At 40.1% G+C, this 21,804-nt stretch overlaps 1 protein-coding gene across 4 annotated transcripts in view; it reads right to left on the reverse strand.

Moving 5' to 3' along the window:
- Positions 1-2,420: 2,420 nt before the first annotated feature.
- Positions 2,421-21,804, reverse strand: part of erbb4b (erb-b2 receptor tyrosine kinase 4b) — a 340,870-nt gene continuing 321,486 nt past the window's right edge. For all 4 annotated transcript variants that reach the window (XM_084361642.1, XM_084361640.1, XM_084361641.1 and 1 more), the window contains exons 23-28: positions 20,042-20,188; positions 16,605-16,702; positions 15,854-16,024; positions 11,493-11,742; positions 10,370-10,498; positions 2,421-9,830 (exon numbers count right to left, since the gene is read on the reverse strand). In XM_084361642.1, the coding sequence (XP_084217768.1) occupies positions 9,160-9,830; positions 10,370-10,498; positions 11,493-11,742; positions 15,854-16,024; positions 16,605-16,702; positions 20,042-20,188 (1,466 nt within the window). In that variant the 3' untranslated portion in view covers positions 2,421-9,159. The remainder of the gene's footprint in view (positions 9,831-10,369; positions 10,499-11,492; positions 11,743-15,853; positions 16,025-16,604; positions 16,703-20,041; positions 20,189-21,804) is intronic.

The following is a 21,804-nucleotide window of genomic DNA, read 5'->3' on the forward strand; positions in this document are numbered from 1 at the left end:
TGAATGGTGAGAGATGTCTGCAGCCCGGCCTCATCTGGGCAGAATGAAGATGTCATGCTATGGCTACAGGCTACACAACACTGCTGTGTGTCTGGGTGAACTACTCAACTGTGGGCTGACATTTGAAGTAAAGAGGTGTAAAGGGCCCTCAAAACTATAAGGGCTGAATTGGAAGTAGCACTGAATTCCATCTAGAGGGGGATAAAGACAGATAGCCACACTGAAGCCAATCACTTTGAAAGACACTAAACGAAACTAAATGATTTATGAGCACTCTGGATTTCTAACCTCTGCTGTTCCTACAAAACTACAAATTTGATTCGATATTTTGTTAAAAAAAAACTATGGGTAATTTTTCTATAATTGGAATGACACTAGCATTAGAGGTGAAGTTCATTGTTGACATTAAGATCATTCGTGAAATGCTAACCCCTTGGATTTCCATTATGGTCCAACTGTGGTATGCACCCAGTGCTTTACCTAATAGGACTCCATGGGATCCCAGTGCTGATTACAAGCCCAATCTTTTTAAAAAATCCAACCCATTTACCAGAATGAATGTTAGCTAAATAAGTTCAAAATTTAAGTTTCTTAATGTTGAAATTTTGCATTTGTTTGCAAAACCACTTGGTTAGGGTTAGGAAAATGTCATGGTTTGGCTTTAAATACCTGGTTTGGTCATCGCAAAAACAAACGGAGCTGGTCCAACTTCCTGTAAAAAATAGCAGATTTTGGGCACCAATTAAGGTAATGGAGATGGTTGACCTTCCAGTGAAAACACACGACTTTGGTCACCAGAAAAAATGCCTGGACATGGTCTGATTTCCCGTGAAAGATGGCCTGTTACAGTCCCCACCGACTCAAACTGCGGTTGCCTGTTTGGCAGCCTTGCTGGCTTGTAATAACACCATCTCCTTCCCCTCCACCTCTCGATGTGAAAGTCTGCTAATAAGCATATACTGTATGAACCTTGGATGTATCTGTAGTTTACAGAAACTTTAACTCCTTGCATTATATCCTCGTGACTGGGCTGAAAAAAATCTTTTTTGTGGACCATTTCATAATAACACAACACTTCCAACAATGTTAAGGCCTAGAAAAGTGAACACAATCCATCTTTAAATATTGACTGATCTTTATTCATATTGAATTAAAAATATAGTTTTGACAGATTCATGTAACAAAACAGAGGGAATACATATTTAAATGTTCTAGCTTGGAAAATGTGTCAATTAACCAGTGAAGAGAAACATTTAAAACTGGCAATATGTGACAAGGTATGGTCTATAAAACTTAGTCCTCAATCATTCTGATGAGTCGATACAAAGCAATGATAATTTATGATCATTGTTAGGATAGAAGATATTTTTTCCCAAACTTAGATGTCCTTTTAAACTGAGACTTTTTTTAGACTTTTGAGAAGCTTGCCAACCTCAACCCTTTACCAAATATATATATGTAAATGCTGGATCGTGTAAATGACGAGATTGCCACCAAAATCATATGTGCAAATGCCCCTACACTTTCTAATGTTAAGTGTACAACAGGCCTATAGTATTCTGTACGCCATAGTTAAACAAAAATTATGGCAACATTTAAGCAATCAAAAGTTGATCCGAAAACAGCGCAAAACCTGTAGTTGTCTGGCTCACCTTCTGCTCCAACAACCCAAGTTGAGTCTTCGATAATTTGACGATCGAATACGACTGAAAGCATATTCAAAATGTCAAATTGTGTGTCCATAGACTTTTCTACAATACTGTGTTCCCTGATAAGTTAAGATAGTAAATTTAACGTCCAATCATACAGCTTCAGCTTATGAGCATCAGCAACACTTGACATCAGAATTGTGAAGCACTGCTTGATCACTACCGACACATTTGCTACAATGCCATAAAGAAAATAGTTCAACATGATGATTTTGGTGTCAGTCCTCAAATATTAGGTAAGGCGGCAAATGGGCCAAACTCCCAAAAAGTCTTGTAAAGATCCTTTTAAATGGAAATATTAACTTCCTGTTAAACGGTGACTTCTGGAAAAGAGCGGACGTTTAAGTCCTGATGAAGCCAAAAAGCTTACCTAGAGACCTCTATAAAAGCAAATATCAGTTATTTAAATGATCAGTTCAGCCCATGCAAACTATCTTCCTTGTTCTCTCTCATACACCATTAAGTCACTCTGTAAGCTGTAACATGATATTGCTACACAATTCAATCAGTATTGCCCCAAATGGATGAAAAGCTGAATATCATCTTAAAGTAAACAATGACTGAGCTCAGTGCAAATGGAAATTAAACTAGTCAAAGAAATATAGTATAGGTCCTCGAAACTCAGGATGCAAAGTGACACTGGTGGATTAATAACATTGGTTAGGAAAGGACTGAGAGAAAAGGGGGTAAAATATTGAATATTCATTAGTATTGCAACAGCATTTTTAAGAGTGTACAAAATCTTTAAAAAAAAAATCTCAAGAGGTGGATAATACTGAGAGAAGTGAGGAGGGTAGAGGAGGTATAATACACCCAGTAAAAAAAAAAAAAAGGAAACAAATTCACTCCTACAAAGTGAGCAAGAGCAGAGGTCGAAACACAAAACGCACCAATTTGTGCTGAAAACACAGTCACACAATCACAGGGGAAAGAATGGGGGTGGGGGTGACAAGAGACCCTGCAAGCGTTTTTAAAATCAGAGTTCACTCTTCAAATTACATTTACAGAATATATATATATGTACTGTATATATATTTATATACATACAGAAAAGATATTCCCCAACGAAAAAAATAAAGGTACAGTAGACCACTAGAAATGCAATGATGCAAGGAGAAATCAAAACAAAAAATATCTTCAGCTGGAAAAAGAAGCATCATTGTCCTATTTACAGATGCACCTGGCCACCTTTTTAACTACCTATAAAAATACTATCCACTTTTTATTTATTTTTAATTTTCTTAACAATGGTAAAACTGTTGCGTGACCCATTACCTAAATGTCATTTGGTTAAAAGACAATTATCAATTCCATTTTTACAGTTTTACCATTAATTCAATGCATTGTAAACTGTGCTTACTCAACCACTGGCATCTACCCCTGTTATCATGGCATGGTAGAATATACACACATAAATCAGTGTAAAATCTGAGTATGACAGCCATACACAGTTTGCTTCTATTACAATGGTAGAAAATGCGTTTGTCAGCTGCTTTATGGTTTCCCTTTAAAAAAAATGTGATTTGTTTGATGATGCATTGACCAAAACTATTTCTTGCAGAGTATTAAATAGTGAAGATCTCTGACATGTAATATATGTTAATCCAATACAGTAAGACCACAGGTGGGTTGATATTACAGATTCTGTGAGAAATGTCCTCTTGATATGAATAATCAAAGCATAGAAAAGTGAAATAGAGCACACTATAAATACAGATACTGTGTCCCAGTTCAGGGGCTGGACCCTCCAAAGTCCTCATTTCTGGCCCTGATGTGTCTAAACGGTCCAACAAGGGCTGGCCCACTTCATAGGTCCCACAAAAGAATGTGTCTGAAACATTAAGCCTGCCTTTGCTTTAGAGGACACAACTGACTTAGTATTTGCTGACCTCAATATCCCCAAACCAATGTGCACCAGTCAGTGGTGACCTGTAAAGCTGGGGGGTGTCGTGTGATGTCGTATTTACAAGTAATTGCATCACATTAACTAAAGTGATGAAATCTCGTTTGCAGCCTCGACATGTTAAGCTCAGTGGATTTTAATGTGGTAGTAACCTTTAAAAACAGAACAGAATCGAACCTGTCCATCAAGCTTCAGGGCACCTGAACACAACATTCAGTTTGGGATATTGGTGGAGTTAAAGGGTACCTCCACCAATTTCACATGTTTGAGTGTAGTAACAGGTCTCGGGGAGTACTACTGCATATCGAAGAAAGTAGTAGAAAGCTTTTTGTGGCTCCAGAGGAAGCTGCATGCAATCTGATAAATTACCGCCAGTGATGTCACTCAATGGCTAATTTGCATTGTGGGTAATGTAGGCGCCAGGTGAAAAGCAGTCCTCAGGTCTATTGCACTCCTGCGACACTGTTGGACTCATCATGGACAATTTAAAAAACAAATGATCAAAATTGATACAGCAGAACCAGATATCACCTTTTTTATTCCACATATTCTTCTATCTTTTTTAAACCTGGTACCTACAATACCCATAATGCAACTTCCTCTGGAGCCACAAAAGGCTTTATACTACTTTTTCACATATGCAGTTGTACTCCTGCATATTTTCCAGGAAAATTTCCCAAGTTGCAAAGCTGTGACATCCCAAAGGTGTGATTGGTCAGTTGCAATGATGGTCCTGGAACAACATTAATTATGATGTAGGAACAACATCAACTTGGAGATAACAGATTGTGCAACATCCAGCCTCTGAGTTGGGACATAGCTAGTAATTGCTTTTAAGTAGATTAGAGAAAATGACGGACATGATGATGATGAAGCCTTCAAACTGTGTATCAAAAAACTCTGTTGCCACAATGACACCCTGAAGAGCATGTATGAGAGTAAAAACAAAACTTTACACACCATTTACAATATTCATGATACCATTTGTTTAAAATACATTTAACCCCAAAATAAAAGTAGATGCACAAAATAAATAGAACTGTTACTATAAGGCCGATTCACTGGATGACAGTCAGTATTGAGAGGGAGTTATTGTGCTCCTTTAAATAAGTTCTGTACCTATGAGTCTACACCTATATCAAACAGATATTATATCCTCTCACATGAAACTATGACGCATGTTAACATTTGACCACAATCACTTTTCCTCTCCAGACTGTATTTGTTCGTATTCCCTCCACAAATAGCTGCTTTTTCGGTTTTCACAGCTTCAGCTGCACAACAGTGTTTGCTACATACAATTCTATAGTCACCTCCGAGGAGAGAGAAAGAATGGCAATCAGCTTTGGTCTCCTCTGCCAGTTACAGTGCACTTGCACCTTCTCCCCTGCTAGCTTTTGTAACATTGATGCATTGGTCGGGTAACATTTCTAGAATGCTAATACCTTAGTCTTAACCCCGCTGCAGGATTACAACCTATTGCCTGTCGTGCAGGGTTTCTCAGCTGGAGCACTGGGTGAGATGTTGGGTAACATGATTTCCCCACAGAGCAACAAGGGAAAGTGGATGAATTAGCATTCAAAAAGCTAAAAGCCCCTTGCGATGCTCGCTGGCTGAGAGCGCCAGCAGGTTTTCTCCTCCAGAAGATTGGCTTTATTTTTCCATAGAGATCCATTACCAAGCCTTTGGGTGACTCTCCACTGCTGTCATTGCACTTAAACACACGGCCATACAGTAGTCTACAAGCACTACAACTAATACCTTATGGGTGATGGTAAAAATAGACTTACATAACCGACTTTAAACTTTTTAAAACATGGAGAGGACACTTTCGTTGCACACATTTACACAAAGAAAGTATCCATAAGTCGAAGTTCAAACTAGTAAATCTGAAATCAGCAGAACAATCAAGAAAGTGTGAGAGAATGGATCTAGCACAGCTCAAATCAGATTAGCAACAAAGAAAAGTCAATGACACTTGACCAATGACCATTCAAACCCTTCCCCCCCACTTATAAAATTCACATTTCTGTAGGACATCTCCTGTGGTATCATGGCACTGATCTGTCTTCCATTATACTTTTATTTTGGTACGTTTGACGTCCCTTTATGATGTGGTAACTTGTGCCTCAGCTGGAGCTCAACTGGATGATTATTATTCCTCATAAAACCTGAGAGTGGGAGAAAACACTGCGCCAGGGCAACATCTGTGTTTGTGGCATTAAATCATCAGCACTGCTTGTCTGACTCTTCCTTCTGCCTGGTGTTTTTAATGTAGAGGCACAAGATTGTGTAACAGTGGATGTGTATTGGTATGTCAGCAGTTAGACATGCACAGGCTCTAGTCGGTCTCCACATTTCATGAGATTATCACCTAATACTCAGGATGGACGATTCAAAATCAAACTCAAGGTATAGATTAATTTTGCAACATCACTTTACATGTTGTAGTCAATTTTTTGGAAATGTATTCAAGACAGTTTTGCAGATCGTAATGTCTGTTTTTGGTTAAAGGGGCACACCATCAGTTTTTACTCATTCCGGCTGCACTACCCTGGTGATGTCATCAGGGTTATTGCTACTTGGGCTTGAGACCTATTTTTTTTTTTAACAGAAAGGTTGTATTAACAATCAGAGGTTTGGGGTTTAGGAGGTAGAAAGAGCTTTGTTGTATTATAAAGAACTGGATACAGCTCCGGAGATAAGCCTCCTTCATTCTTGTCAAAATTGCTCCGTAGTGCACACAGAAAAAAAGGCCACTTCCCGCTGTAAAGATGTTACCCGGAGGATAGGGTTGGGCCAATTTAAACATTTTCGGTTTGGTAAAAGGCCTAAGACCAGACCGGACCGGTAATACCAAATTTTACCACTGGATGTTGCACAAGTCTCAGGAAGTGTTGAGTTTGTATTAACGGCGTAATGCAGTAACTTTAACAGGGCAAACAGAAGCAGGGGATCTAGCTAAGGCTTTGTGTCGCAGGCTACAAAAACAGCATTTAATGCTCATTACCTGTGCCGACAGGTTACTGGTGAGAGTTTTCTCTTGTGGAGTTCAGTACAAGACAAAAGCACTGGACCACCTGTGAAGCTGAGCTAACTGGCTATCCCCGGGCTCCTGCTAACTAGCCACACACTGCTAGTTCTGTCCACCTCATTTAAACCGATTTTAAATTAGTTTAGTTGCTTGACTTCTGTTTAGTTGAATTAAGGGTTTGTGTTTTTGGAGCAATCACCCAAACTAAGGTCAGGATATCTTGGCCTCTAGTCCTTCAATTTTGACAATGCAGCGCAATGCTAAATTTCTGGGGTACCCCTTTAACCCAGTGACAAAAACCTAAACAATGTATTTCATCACATATTCAAATCAAATATTAAATATTGTCAGTACAGTCGCAAGAGTCTGGAAAAAAAAAATTCTATCAAAGATGATAAAAAATTTCTATCCCCTGGACTTTTTTTATTGTTGGAAAATCGCCCAACCCCACATATTACTTTAATGATATTCTTTAGAGAGTGGGGATACTCCTTTGTTAGTAGAATGCCTAATGAAACACTTAACATGAGGCCTCAGTGCAGTGGAAACCTTCTGTTGTCTCACTGTAAATTATAGTTGCAACATGATGAGAAAAAATGAATTGCCGCTTGGAGCGAGAATAACAGCAAAGTCATTTGGCTGTGTCAGAGCATTAAGTGCTATTAAATTATCAACCCCAGCCCAAATTAGGCTTCAAAGTCATTTGACGACAGATGCTAGTGGTCTCCATCAGAGTTTACTGTGGCATCTGGCAGTATTGTATGAGTACAGAAAGCTAGCCATCAGCGGATGCAGTGATATCTTGTGATGTCTGACACCGATACAAAAGAAAGTGTCTCATCTTCCCATGGTACAAACAGGGAGGAAGCCTTCTTAGACAGTGTAGACAGTCTCTACTCCTGAACCACCTTAACCCTATGAGACAGAGCACGGCCCTGCAGTCGTGACTATGTGGTCAAAGTTAATTTTTCTGTTTTTATGACATAATGAGAGGTGCAGAGAAAAATCTTTTATCCTCATCTTTTGATGTACCTTACATCTTTCCAGACACAGCTCTGTCCACGCAGCCTTTTCAAGGATTGTGTCTCTCTGGTAATGACGTATAATTGGCTTATTTACAGCTCTGCAGGGTTAGCCTGTTTGCCATCTCCACAGTGCTTTTTTGTGGCTGGATGTCTGTGCTGTTTGTGTAAGACAAGGTGACAAAGTAAAAAGATCCCTGATGCCTAAATAGAACAAAATAAACTGATTCCGAAAACTGATAATTGTATTTTTTACCCCCACGTTCGGTTCATATGTTTTCCAACGCCATCATGCTTCTTTCCCTGTTATAAGATTTGTCCATTCCCAAGCATCCGTTCCATTGAAACATTATTCCTTGCACTGCAGTTACCATTTGTCATGTCAGTCACGATGCTGCTTACAGTGATCTTATGAAGGTAATATTGAAGTGGAATGTTTTCTTGCTCTTCAGACTGGATTGGTACAGATGAAAGAGAGGGAAGTTAAGGGTGGTCTTCTGAGCAATCAACCTTTTAGATCCCACCCTAGCCATGCCAATAATCTGTTGGATGCTTTCCACCAGGTACTGGGTGATATCACAGCTTTCCATAAAACTGTGGTGACATTTACTTTTCTGTTGACCCCCTCGTCTGCGCTGCACCACTGACTGCCATTATCGGCACACTCTGTCTTCCAGCACAAGGTCAATTGCACTTCTCCTCCAGTAGCAGCAGGCTTATCTGTCGGTGCATGTGTGTGCGTATGAATTCATGTATGGTTATTATTGATGTGTCAAGGCTGCAGGCATGTTAGCATGTTTTAGGTATGATACGAGCTGAGTGTGATAAATGTTTGAACTCCATTACCGGTGCAGCAACTGTTAAAGTCAAAGAAGCGTGTGGACAGGCATGCGAGCCACATCTGGGCTCTTCGGCATGACCGTAGGTTTGCTGGTAAGTCACGACACAACAACTCTGTGTGCACGAGTAATTTGACAGACTACACTTGCAATGTGTACATCTAAATGGTTGGAAAAATGCTAAAAGGACATGGTGAATTGTAATTCATGGTTGGATAAAGAAAGCATGTAAGGGCATGGCGATAATCCTCTCTTTGGGCTAACCTCAGTTCATTTCTCCTTTTTCTCTCCACAAACATCTTATTTCAATCTTTCATTGTGTTGTTTTTGTGCCTTTCTGATACTAAACATGGCAGGACAGTGTGCTCCGGAACAGAACCAACTTGCTCTATGCTTCAGGGCCAAGGATGGAGCTAAAAAACATGGTGTGAGTGTCAAGTGAGGCTGCCAGTGACTGTAATTGTAGTCCTGTCAAGAAAAGGCAGAACCTTAGGGTGAGAGTTTAAGACTTGCAATCAGACATAACAGGGAGACGTGTTCAGGGAGGGTGCAAGGAGAACCCAGGTTGAGAAGTACGAGAGGACTCTTCAACGTCCATTAATCTCCACCCTTATCCCTCTAGTCATCCCTCCATTGTGCTACAGGTGGGTCACTACACCACAGTGTTCCTCTGTCTGTATGGAGGGGGTGGCAACACATTGCCAGCTTTCATAGCAGCCTCGGACAAGTACTCCTGGTTTTCGGCCACAGCAGGGCGAATGCGTCCATTCTGCCGGTAGAAGAAGCGCGTGCTGCAGTCCTGCAGGTACTCAGGGTTATGCAGTGAGGACTTCGGGGGTAGACTGTGCTGCCAGTATTCAGGATTGTCAAAAGTGGCCTTCTTGCCTTTCTTATCAAACATGATGGTGTTGCTGGTGATGCCTGAGTGCAGAGTGTGTCCTGAATGCCCTGGATGCAGGGTGTGTGATGGATAGGATGGGTGGGGGAGGTGGCCAGGGGGTACCACGTATCCAGAGGAGGAGACTGAGTGGCTCGCTGTCGACGGGTTGACTGTTTGCGAAATTGACTGGGCAGCAGAGGACCCGGGGCCAGAGATGGAGACTGCGCCTGCCAATCCGTTCTTGTCCCCAGGGTTAAGGAAGGTATTCAGGTACAGTGGCTCATTGATATACTCGTCGTCCCCATGAATGGACTGGCTCTTAGGGGCAGCAGCAGCTCCAGCCATGTGGAGGGTGTGGCATCCTGCTGCATCGATCACTGCGTGGGCGTCACCATTCCTGCGGCGCGTGACAAAGGGATTTTCCTCTACTGCTTTTAGATAGTCTGGAAAAAAAAGGGGGTGGTAAGATCAGCAAAGACCTTTTTTCTCTATAGAAGCTATTGTAGCCAACAAGAAGTCATTGATGGTAACACTAAAATAATGCTTACAGTATGAAGTCTGCATTTCTGTGACCTTTGATTGAAAACGTTTGACGGAGAGATATGCAATGCACTAACAGAATCTTGATTCATATCTGATTGGCACTGTCCATTTCGACAGTTTGATCTGAGTTTTGTGAGCCTAGATGGACTAGGACCCCGGATAGACCTACAGACAGTCATGTGTCCCCTTTTTAGATTTGAACTTGAAACGCTTCTCTGTCGGTCATCCTATCAGTCCCACCCCATATTAGATTAATAGTTTTGATTGGCCCAATATGGACCAGATGGGATGGAAATCTGTCTTAAATGGGAGGATGACCAGACATATTTGCCAGTGCAAATAAGATAAAGCTCATTAATACTCAGAAGTAATTATTACTACTATTATAATATTAGCCAACGTAAAGAAATCCGGAAGTTCTCCAAACACTCAAAGTCACCTGAGTTGTTCTTGTCTCTCATGGCAGTCATGTAGCCATCCTTGTCCTTGTCTGCTTTTGCTCCTCGTTCCGCTAAAAGACCGGTTGGATCGGCACTATAACGCTGTCCGGCACTATCTTCCCCTCCACCTTGGGAAACAAAAAGACAGCAAGGAAGCGGGAAAGAAATTTAAGTCATGGTACTTTACAAACCCAGTCTCTATGAAGTATAGGATACTGGACACAGATGCGTAAATAAGCACCTGTGACATGCAATACATTTTTGTTTACTGTGATCTATTTAGTGCTGTGACTAACCCCTGCGCAAGGCTATGACTAATGTTTTTATGGGTATTCAGAGGTTTTAGTGACCTGAGATGATTTTTATCTTGAATTTTTTGTCTATCACAGATAGAGCCATCAGCCAACACTCTCCAATAAATGCACAGCAGGTAGATAAACATTTGTTTATAAAGCTTGCTTAAGGCTTGATTGCATAGTTTCCTACCAAAACAAATCCGCAATGGATGCATAAATTGGCCCAAAAAGTCTGCCACTGCTGCTGCCTCTCTCCTGTTGCCTGAGAGGTGTAATATGTGGCTCAGTTTTGCAGGACAGCTGCTAGATTTGAGCTTATCCTTCGTTTCTCTTCTCCCAAATCCTCTGCTGGCAAGTGATCCACTGTCACAGCACAATACCAATGAGGACAGCACGTAGGGTCAGTCAAAGAAGGAAGAGAGCCTGTTTCCTCACTGGAAGTTGTTTTCCATTAACGATTAATTAAACAAATGATCGTTTATGTGTTTAAATGATTCTCTAAAGTGAATACCAACTGTTATCACTCTCTATTTTATACCTGGAAGAGTGGAAAATGATTATTGTGTAGGAACCAAGGCCATTCTACAACAGTTAAATAGATAATACAATTTACTGAGACAGCTACATAATTATTAATAACTGATGAAATGAAATAACTGGAAAAAAAATGAAAATAACTGATGCTTTGGTTGCAAAGACCTTATTACTTTTCATTCTTACACTGTCCTCTGCTCAACCACTGATTTGATTTTGGTCACACACAGTGCCATTTAGAGATTACTATTCCCCTCAGTTTCTACAACTTTCAGACATCACATAGCTTTACCTGGTCCTGCGGTGAGAGCTGAGCCAACCACAAGGGTATTTGACCTTGGGGACGCCTGCTTCCTCAGGGTGCCGTTGCAGCGAGGGTCATCCTGGTTGCCACGGCCAAATCCACCCCCAATCTGCCCCCCTGAGGCCAGGTCCTGTGCTGGGAGGCAGCCTCCAGACACCGGTGGAACAGAGACCACTCTGGGTAGGGTGGCCAGCATGTCCTCCATGCTGAAACTGGGGTCCTGGTAGCCAAACTGGTTCTGGGTGAAGTGAAGATGTGGAGGGTTAAATAAGGGCATAGGTGAAGGAATGTTGGACACAATCCAAGATTATCAAGATACCAAGACAAAGCAAACCTCCTAAGACAAATATAAGTGAGGAGTCATGGCAACGTTTTTCTCTGTTCTTCAATGAATGATTTAAGTTCAGCTCACTTCTCCATGTGAGGTTGTCCAGTCTTTGGTCTATACATTAGTTCTGAAAGCAGGTTAAGTTGATTTTGAATGCAATAAAAAAACAAACAAACAAATAAAAGACAAATGAAACAAAAATTAAAGTAAAATGACTTAATAAGTACAACACAGAAAAATGTTGAATTATAAAATGTCATCCAATTCAAGTTCTTTGTACCATTGTTCATCAGTAATATTTAAATGTGACAGGCAGGGGAGACAAACAGCAGTGCCAAACAATGATATGGCAGCATGACTGCCAAGGACAATTTAATTAAAAGGATTTTAATTAAAAGGCTCCACGCAGCAAAGTCTTAAAGTAGCCGTATCAGGCCTGCCCTGCTGTGTGCATTTGTGTCTACGCTCATAACAAAAAAGGGCTTTTTTAGAACCTCACTGTGTGCTTTATTCTGAGTTATCTTTTTTCCCCATGTATCCAGCAAGAGGTTTGTTTTTCCATTTTCCATTCCCTCGCCTACTTTTCCTTGCATGGCGTCTGAGAAGTCTTTAAATATACTAAAAAGATAGAACATTTTTACAGTTTGCACTTACTTTTCCTAAACACACTTGAAAAAATGGCAATGTGGGGTAATGTTCCTTGAGTTCTGTTTTATGAGTGAAGGAGCAGGTTCAAATCCTGCTTCTGACCAGCAGTTTTTTTCTAAATAAGTTATTTATCAGGTTGATCAATTATTCATGACTTTTGGCATCCTCTTTACTACAAGGTTCCTCAGGCCTCTGCCAAGAGTCAGACCCAAATAGCCTTTTATTAGAAGTAAGAGATGGGTCACTCACTGGTGGGAGAGATAATGAAATTGTTAAATCAAACCAAAGTTTGTTTACTGTTGTGTCCTGGTTAAACTCTGGTTGAATGCTACAAATGCAGAAAAGATTCAATAACTTTATAGGTGCAGGGTGTGCTCAGCTTCTGTGTGTAACTGTTTCATTCTTTTTCATTATCTCAAGTCACTCGGCAGCATCACAGTCACATTTTTTCTTAAAATCTTGGCCATCAAGACTATCATGGACTTGATGAATCTATTGTGGAAACATGGTGAACTGTGGGGAGGTAAAACGTTGCTCTTGAATAATGCAACCCCATCCTCATATCAAAGCGACTGAATAGGTCTTTTGCCAGTTATTCCCATAACAACATAATGTGACTGTTTCCAAAAACACATGACCATTGCAACGTACTAGTGACAGCTGTACCGGACCTTCATCATACAGTTGCAGTTTGGTTAGGTTTAGGCAATAAAACTGCTTGGTTAGGTTGAGGAAAACATTGTGGTTTGGGTTAAAATAACTACATTACTTCTGTGACTGTAGTTACTAATGCACCAACGTTACATAAATAACTAATGTTGTATATGTGACTTCACTACGTTTGTATTTCAAAAGAACTCATATGGAACTGGATACGGACTTTTCGTTCTTAATACTATTGTTCCTCACTACCTCCCTTGAAGCAGTTATCACTACTACAGCCACTAGAGGTCACCACCTTAAAACAAGTGTAAATATGGGTTGGTATAAACTGTATTCACAGTTGACCTATGTGGGTAGTTTATCTGATGAGGATGGACTGAGTAACAACATAGTCACGTAGAGTGTCCCTGCAAAAAGCAGAGGGAGTGTGTGGTCATGCTCAGTGTTTTAGTCACTATCAAACTTGCAGTTCCTGCAAATCCTGAGCTGTCATGGTTAAGCATGAGGATGCATATTAATAACAGTTTCAAGTGTGACAACAACAATGTGGATTACAACCATCTACATGATTAATGTGAATTAATGTAGCTGTATGAAATTAACAAATTCATTCAGTATGCACCCTTAAAAGGAAGCCCCAAAAACAGCCGAGGATAACTTTACAAATATTATGCAAATAAATAGTGTGTCACCCCCTGAAATGCACCAGAAGGACTTGGAAAAAGAGTCTCTCATTGGCATTCAGCAGGCATTTTTATCCTGACACAAACACAGGGGGATGTTGGAATACAAAATGGCTGAGTTGCCTGGCTGTGTGACTGGTTTTGTGATAGATTTAAGTCCAAAGTTAGATGACGAACAGTTGAACAGTTGAAGAACTGAGGGAATCTGGCGATAAATGCCAATTTTGAAGAAGGCAATTACCAAAGTTTCACAATGGAAAAAGACCAAGGGAAGCGGGGAGAGAAAGAGAGAGCAACAGGGAGATGAGAGTGAAAGTAAGAAATCTGTGTGAGGTCTTTTTAAGATCTCAATCTTTTGTGTTTGAACAGGAGAGTCCCGCAGTACACGCTGAGAAAACTCATTCCTATTTCACTTTAGGGACCATCTAAATGATCTGAATGACTACTTTGACTTAATATCATCTCCTTTTCCATCACGGTTCAATCACCCTGCTGCTTCACTCAAAAAGAAATGGTGATATGAAAGCGAGTCCATGCAAAATTAAAAGATAAACAACTAAATTCTAATTTACTTTGCACTAAAACAGCAACAAAGTACAAAGTTGAATATTAAATAAAACAAGGACTTCATTTTGCTGAAATATACATACTTTATACTCTTCTCAACCGCCTTTTAGCTTTCAGTAGGAGATACCTCACCATATATTATTCGATCATATGTTTGATTATACTATCATGAGATGCGCAAAAAAAACCTCAAACATTTTGTCTTGTCACCTTAAGTTTTTTCTCGACTGGTCTGGGAGAGTTAATGTCTCTTCCAGACTGACTGACTATAAGTGAATGTGTGTGTGACATTTGGACTGACAGTGTTCTCTCCTGTGTGACATTTTGAGGCTTACAACATCATGGTTTGTGTTACTCTCCATTTAAATGGAAAGTTGCCACTATTGGACTGCAGATCTGCTGTAGAAGAGACTCTTCAAAGTTCAGCTTGATGATCTAAAACCTAACTGCATAGTGTCCACAGCATATATGAATGACGCATAGTTTACATAATTTAATTTTAAAAAGTAATACTGACGCTTTGGATTTCCCAACTTGCTTTGGGATCGTAACTGGGTAGGCCGCCATCCAAAAGCCTCAGTACTGGACGAGTTGGGGGAATGAGACTCAAAAATCAACTGTCTTACCAACAGGAGATTTAAATCATTAAACAATGTTAACGTATCCCTACTGTTGGAAAACCAAGCCAGAGAAGAACTTGAATCAAGAAACATCATCAACTTTAATTCACTTTAACAATGCAGGACTGTGGATGATTCTTTTGACAGCTTGAAAAGTGGATTTGATAGTATCTGTGATTTGCGAAATCCTCCACCACCAGGCAATGGATATCCACTTCCAGCATAAGAACCCAGTCAAAGATATATGATTTGCCTCTAATTTGCGCCCGGTAAATTGATGCAAACAGCAAATAATGCCCTTAGTAGCACTTTTCAGATGATATTGAAATGTCTTTTACTTTACCGCGATGTTGGGTTTGATATTCCAGATGTGTGAGTTTTATTACATCAGTTTAAACAGAAAATATTTCATCTTATATGACTGAATGCGTTGCATAAAGTCAGGAGATATTAATTCTAATATCTAATATATATTCACATTTTTTTTTTTACACTGGAAGAAAGATTAGAAACCTTAAATAATGTTAAATTACTAAATTCTGTGAGGACGAGGGAGACTTTTAAGATACTATTGGACCCAGTATTTCCCTTTTGATATCTATCTTGGAGGTGTTAAATGTGAACAGTTTTGTGTGGAAGCTTCTGGATCTCAACAAAGGTACAAAGAACTGAAAACTTGACCTGATCTGAAATAACGTTGGGAGAAAAGATTGCTATACAGACAAGCCATGACACAGGGTTACTGCTAGCTTCATGGAAACCTGACTGTTGCTTTGAGACAAACTTGGAACACTCTGAACCTTCCCCTTAAGGCATTTGGAGGCTCTTGAAAGGAAATACCTTGTTTGAGTCCATGCGTGTGCGGGGTGTGTATGCCAGTGGTGGGATGTTGAAGGAGTGGGGCACCAGGTACTCTTCAGCATCCATCAGGTCCTCCAGCTCCTCCTCGTCCAGGAGGCTCTGGAAGAACTTGCTGTCATTGGGGCTGGGCAGCTTCATGCGGTCATCACCCTGTGAAAAGATGTGTGTGGATGCGCAGAATATGTCTGTTCACTTATTTGCAATAGTAACTCATGAGACAAACTGTAAGGCAAAATGTCAAAAACATAAAATTAACAAGCAGTTTACACATGAACAAGCCAAGTAGTAAATATGACTTGAAAAGAGAAACAAATGCTGTTGAGCTCTATTTTTGTTTTTAATTAAAAAGCTTAAAATAAAGATTGTTATTTTGATTTCTGCTTATATTGTATAGTGTATCTTAACAGTAGCTGCTGTCTAATTTAAGGTATAAGGCAATGAGTTTAAGGTAATGTAATGAGTAGTTAGTGTATTTCTTATCACAAAGGAGGAGGAAGGAAAGAAAAATGCAATCTGTAATGGATATTAATGGCATCTACTTATACCCACACCCTGTATAATTTGGCTTAATGTTAGAAAATGACAGCACAAAGAAGAAGACTGGCCAGTTTTCACTTTGAGGGTAGCTTACCTATACTGGTTTTTAGACAAATAGAAAAAAGAAGTGTCATGAAATCATCTTAGAGACATGTCACCAGATCTTGCAGGGATGTCATCAACAATTACCCACCTGGATGACCAGGTATCTTTGGGGATCACGAGCCATCCGAGTGAACTCTGCAGCCAGCTCCTTGAACTTGGGCCGACTGTCTGCGTCGATCATCCAGCCTGAGAAATATGTTTCAGTTAGCGTCAGACCAATACATCCAAACCTGTGGATAATATTAATATTTTTGCCAAGAGTCCTTGACTTTAAATTTGACCCCATTAATGTGCAAGTTGTCCCACAGCATGTTATTCTCAGCAGTAAGCAAAAGCCTCATCTACACCAATCAAGATCACTTTATTTCCTGACGCTCTGTGAACTTAACTGCACCTAAGTGGGAGGAAAGGTGAAATAAGTAGTGTACTTGTCAGTGGTGATCAAGCAGAGCATTGCTATTCTTTACACTTTGGCGTCGAGGGTTCTGCCTACGCAGACCATATCAAATATGTATGCCTTATTCTTTTTCTCTGCTATTTGCATAAAAACATTCAGAATAATTTGACTTTAATACAAATAATCTGAGCCCTAAATAACTTTAATTTGAATTGCACGCACATGAGGCTGCAGTGTGAATCATTGCCGTTCAATATGAAAGCTGTCTACAAGGAAGAGTGAAAACAGTGTAGAAGGCTACTGCAACAGCACCTTTAACTTTTGATTCCTCCTAATCCCAGCAGAAACCCAGCCACTCATTCAAACTGTGTCAGTGTGATATCGCAAGCATCTTAACACAAAATTAAGAGTCAGCCAAGCTGTGATTATCTTTACGTTTTTATATTTGCAAAAAACAAGTGCCGTGAATAATAATAACTAGGGCTGTCAAAATAATGTTTTCATTTCAGTTAATTTATTACAGAGAAAATTATGTCCAAAGGTTCATTAATAACAGGTAGGTCAACTCAATTTATGTGAGTTAATAACGTTAAAATCAATCATGTGATGACTTTTATTGTGAAGTGGCACTATACAAATAAAGATTGATTGACTGATTGAAAATACCCTCTGCTCCTGATGGTGTTTAGACCAAACTCCATTCTAAAAGCAGGTGTTTTATGGTTTTGACGTTAAAAACTATAGTTAGACCATCATGAAGTTTTTGATTTGCTTTGATAAACAGGCACAATTGACACACTTGTCATTTACTCAGTAACATCATTAATGATCAAAGTTTTTTCCATAGATGAACATTTATTGACTATCCGGGTCCTAAACTTGACCAGTGTCATCCTCTCTGCTGACGGCCTAAAGCCACCAATCTCTTTTACTCTCCTTCATTCTTTGGGGAAGTAAAAAAACATTTGTAAACTGTGGGTTTATTTTTTATTGTTCGATGTGCAAATTGTAAAATGTGACGCAGGTACTTTTAAGCAATGGTGCCACCAGTTTATCTCTATTTGGTGGTGGCAATTCACAGCACTTGTTTCAACCAAAAAGGGAGCATTGTCGCTTTGGCAACAGGAAAGTGACGTATGCCTGCTCTCATCTGTAGAAATATTGAAAGGAGGACAGTTCGAGCTGTTGATGGGAGGAGGCTTCTGTTTAATTTCTGCAGTAAATAATTTTAGTACCATTGGAGTTCTTCAAGCCTGAAATACACCTGAACGCAAAGCACTTATCAGCAAGCTCAGAGGACAGACCTAGCACCGCTCCAGATGCTACTGTGAGCAACCAATCTTGCCAAGCCACAATCAAACAGCCGTTTAAGTAAATCTACCTGTGACAGATTTTATATGTGATGAATTTAGATGAGGTAATCACAATGCATGTAATTAATTACATCATTTTTTTAATCGCTTGACAGCTTTAATAATAACCATAAATACTATCTCTTCATCTGTCTTGCTGAGATCACAACTAGAAAAGAATGAGTAACTGACCAATAAAAACCTGTCAGTGCATCTTCTCATCAAACTTAAATTCTTCTATAAAGTTCTCAAAAGATTTTTTCATTTGAACCATATGCTATTATGAAAAACGCATTTATTCCATAATGAAAAGTTACAGATTTTTTTTAATGAGTTCTCTTCATTGAATATTTTTTTAAAATCTAAAGATGAATACTGTTTCATCACTAGAATGGCCATATGGAGTAATGTGCTTCTCTGCCAATTTCTCGGTGAACACAAGGCTATGATGCCAAAGCAATCATGTGATCTGGCCCTGACTAGAGCCCATCTAGGTATCCAGGGAAATAAGAGGTAGAGATCGAAAAGACTTAACACACACCAGTGAGATTTCATATGGAAAAGTGATATATTTTATCTCTGTGTCTGCTTTCATGTCGAAGTAGTGAATATCAGAAGGCGCAATTCAACCACATGTGTGCAGTGCACCATGTGTCAGTGTATTTGGGTGTATGAGTTTTGCATGTGTAGCGGTGCAAAAAGAAAGCCAGATAACAGGCAGGTGACAGTGACCTCTCCCTGCTGTGTGTGTGTGTGTGTTTGGGGGGGTTTGCTTGCCAGGTTGGCCACGGTTCAGAGTGTCAGGAAGAGCCAAGGTGACAGTGAGGCCCAGAGGCTGCAGCTTGGAGACTAGAGGACAAGGCCGAGGTGGAGCTGGCACCAAGTTTTTGTCCTGGCAGCAGTGGCCAGAGGTAACATCTCCACCTGCGACCCCAGTGGCTGATGGCGTGACAGCAGTGACCGACCAATAAGGCAAACACGTCGGTGGTGGGGGTCATAGCCCGCCAGAAAAATTAGTTCCTAATTAATCTTCTACCTGATCTTTGTTCTTTTTGAAGGATTTCTCACTATAATTACCATCAGAGAGATGCTTCTGTGTGGCGTTCATATTTTTAACACCATCCACTGAAATGATAAAATAATAGCCGGTTTGAATTTTAGAATAGTGATATTTCAGCTTCAAAAATCTCATCTCTGACACTGCCTGCACCCTTTTGTACGAAACAGCTGTTGTGGCATTTTGAAAATCACTCAATAAAAGCGTAATTGTTTTTGCCTGCTTCAACTAAAAACCAGCTTGCCCTCTCTTCACCCTTTAAAATCCATTGGCTTTTCTACAGTTTGAGGCACAGTGGATGCAGAGAAAAGGAAAATGCATCCGGAAATGATGCACAATATATTCCAGTCCTTGCAGAAGCTCTGCAGTAAATATTGTTTTGTAACTTTGTAACACTGGTAATCTTTAAGGCTGTGTGGTGGTGTTGCATTTGAATATATAATACTGTAAGGACTTTCTGGCACTGGTGGACTGCAAGGCTGGGGGGTGAGTGTCCACATGTCAGAAAGAAATACAGCAAAAGTGCCCTCTTGGATGCCCCTATGGCCTCTATGGTGTCCTTCTAGTGGGGAAAATGTGGTGAAGTGCCCTCTCTTCACTATAAATATATCATCTTTCTGTGCCCTGGTGCTCTTTTTATTTTTTTGTCCCCTGACCCTCAAAAATCATTAGCCTGCCACGGCTTTCTGGTGTTTTGCCGACCCTGAGGCTCTACTTACATTTCACCATGACCATGTAGACGTCAATGGTGCAGATGGGCGGCTGAGGAAGACGCTCTCCTTTCTCCAGCAGGTCTGGAATATCTCTGGTGGAAATCCCATCATAGGGCTTCCCTCCGAAGGTCATTACCTCCCAAATGGTTACACCTAAATGGAAAAGAGAAAGGAGGAGGAGGAGGAAGAGAGACGAAATAAAAGAGAGGAGATGATGTAAGTATAAGTGAACGCAAGAAGGGAGATCAGTTAAGTAGAGCAAAAGGTGAAAATATGTGCACAGAGAAAATAAGAAGTAGAGGAAACATAAGAAGAATCAAGATCAGAAGAAGCAAAGTGGAAAAAGAGCAAAGAGTAGAGAAGATTAAAGAGTTCAGAAGAGTAAGTGAAAAAGTTAAAAAGAGAAAATAGGAAACAGACCAGAACAAGTAAGAACGAAGAAAAGTGAAGAAAGAAGGAAAAAAACGAGACCAAAGAGGAAAGGCAAAGATGTGAGGGAGCAGAAGAGATCAGAAGGGGGACGAGATGGAGAGACAGGAGAGAATACAAGCAGAAGAGAGGAGGAAGCAACAAAACAGAGGGTGAGGAAGAAAGGACATGATAAGAGAACAAAAGTCAACAGAGGACAAGAAGAACTAATCAGAGTCTTGAAAGTCATCAGTCAATCTTGAACTTTCAGCACTCTTCAGCTTTACTCATGCTGGTGTTAATGAGCTAATGAGTGCTAAGCAGAGTAAATACACACTATAAGATGGAAGTATAATAGCCCGCGGTCATAGAGGCCCAGTGGGGACATGGATGCACTAAATCACACTGATACTTTTAATCAAACACACATTATTCCCTTTGATATGACCCGTCGTGCATATTTTTTTGAAAATCTTTTTTCTTAACGACTATAAGACTCCTTGGTCGACTTAAACAGGAAATAATATTTTGCAATATAAAAATAAAAAATCTTGTAGGATATTTTTGCCTAGAATTTTTAAACTTTGCTTACATTCTGATGGCCGTGAACACTGAGTTTTATATTCAAAAAAATGTAATGGAGTAGATGGAGCATGACAAATCCCTCCACTTGCATCCACACTCTTTGAGTCTTTTCTTCACTTCTTACTACTCTGATTCGGTTTTGTTTCAGTGGTCTCCGGTGCAACCATTGCACTCCTCTGTCTGGACGATTGGCCACCCTGTCACTCTGTGGACCCCGTGGTTGCTAATCTCAGTGAAGGCTCTCTTCTGTTCTGACCCCGCAGTGGTGGAATGAACTCCACACTGAGTTCAGGATAGCAGAGTCACTGCCCATCTCTGGCAGCAGGCTGAAAAAAACCCGCCTTTTAAGACGACTGCACACGTACGCGCGCCACTTAGGACATTGTGTTTGGTTTGAAAAAAAAAAAAGAGAAAACCTAGGGCAAGTTGAGGTCACTTTATTTGTAGGAAACATTTGAAAGGGGTTGACCAAAGTGTTTTATAGAGAACATTAAAACACAATTAGATAATAAAAATTAAAAGAAAATAAATCATGTGTTGTATTAATAATTAAGGGGACTAAAAAATGATTAAATATTGCAGATAGATGAGGAAGACCTGAGAGTGAGGGCTAAACTCTTCCAGTCTGTCTATTTAATGGATAACCAGTAAAAGGATTATACAGGGATGATATTGTCCCTCTTTTTAGTATCAGTGAAGTCAGTTTAAACTGGCTGCAGGTTGGACAGGCATGACTGACCCAGAAAAAGTTAATTTTTTGCTGAGAACCTTTACGC

Source organism: Pagrus pagrus (genome assembly GCF_965226575.1).
Source record: "Pagrus pagrus genome assembly, chromosome: 9".
In the NCBI taxonomy this organism is placed as follows: Eukaryota; Metazoa; Chordata; class Actinopteri; order Spariformes; family Sparidae; genus Pagrus; species Pagrus pagrus.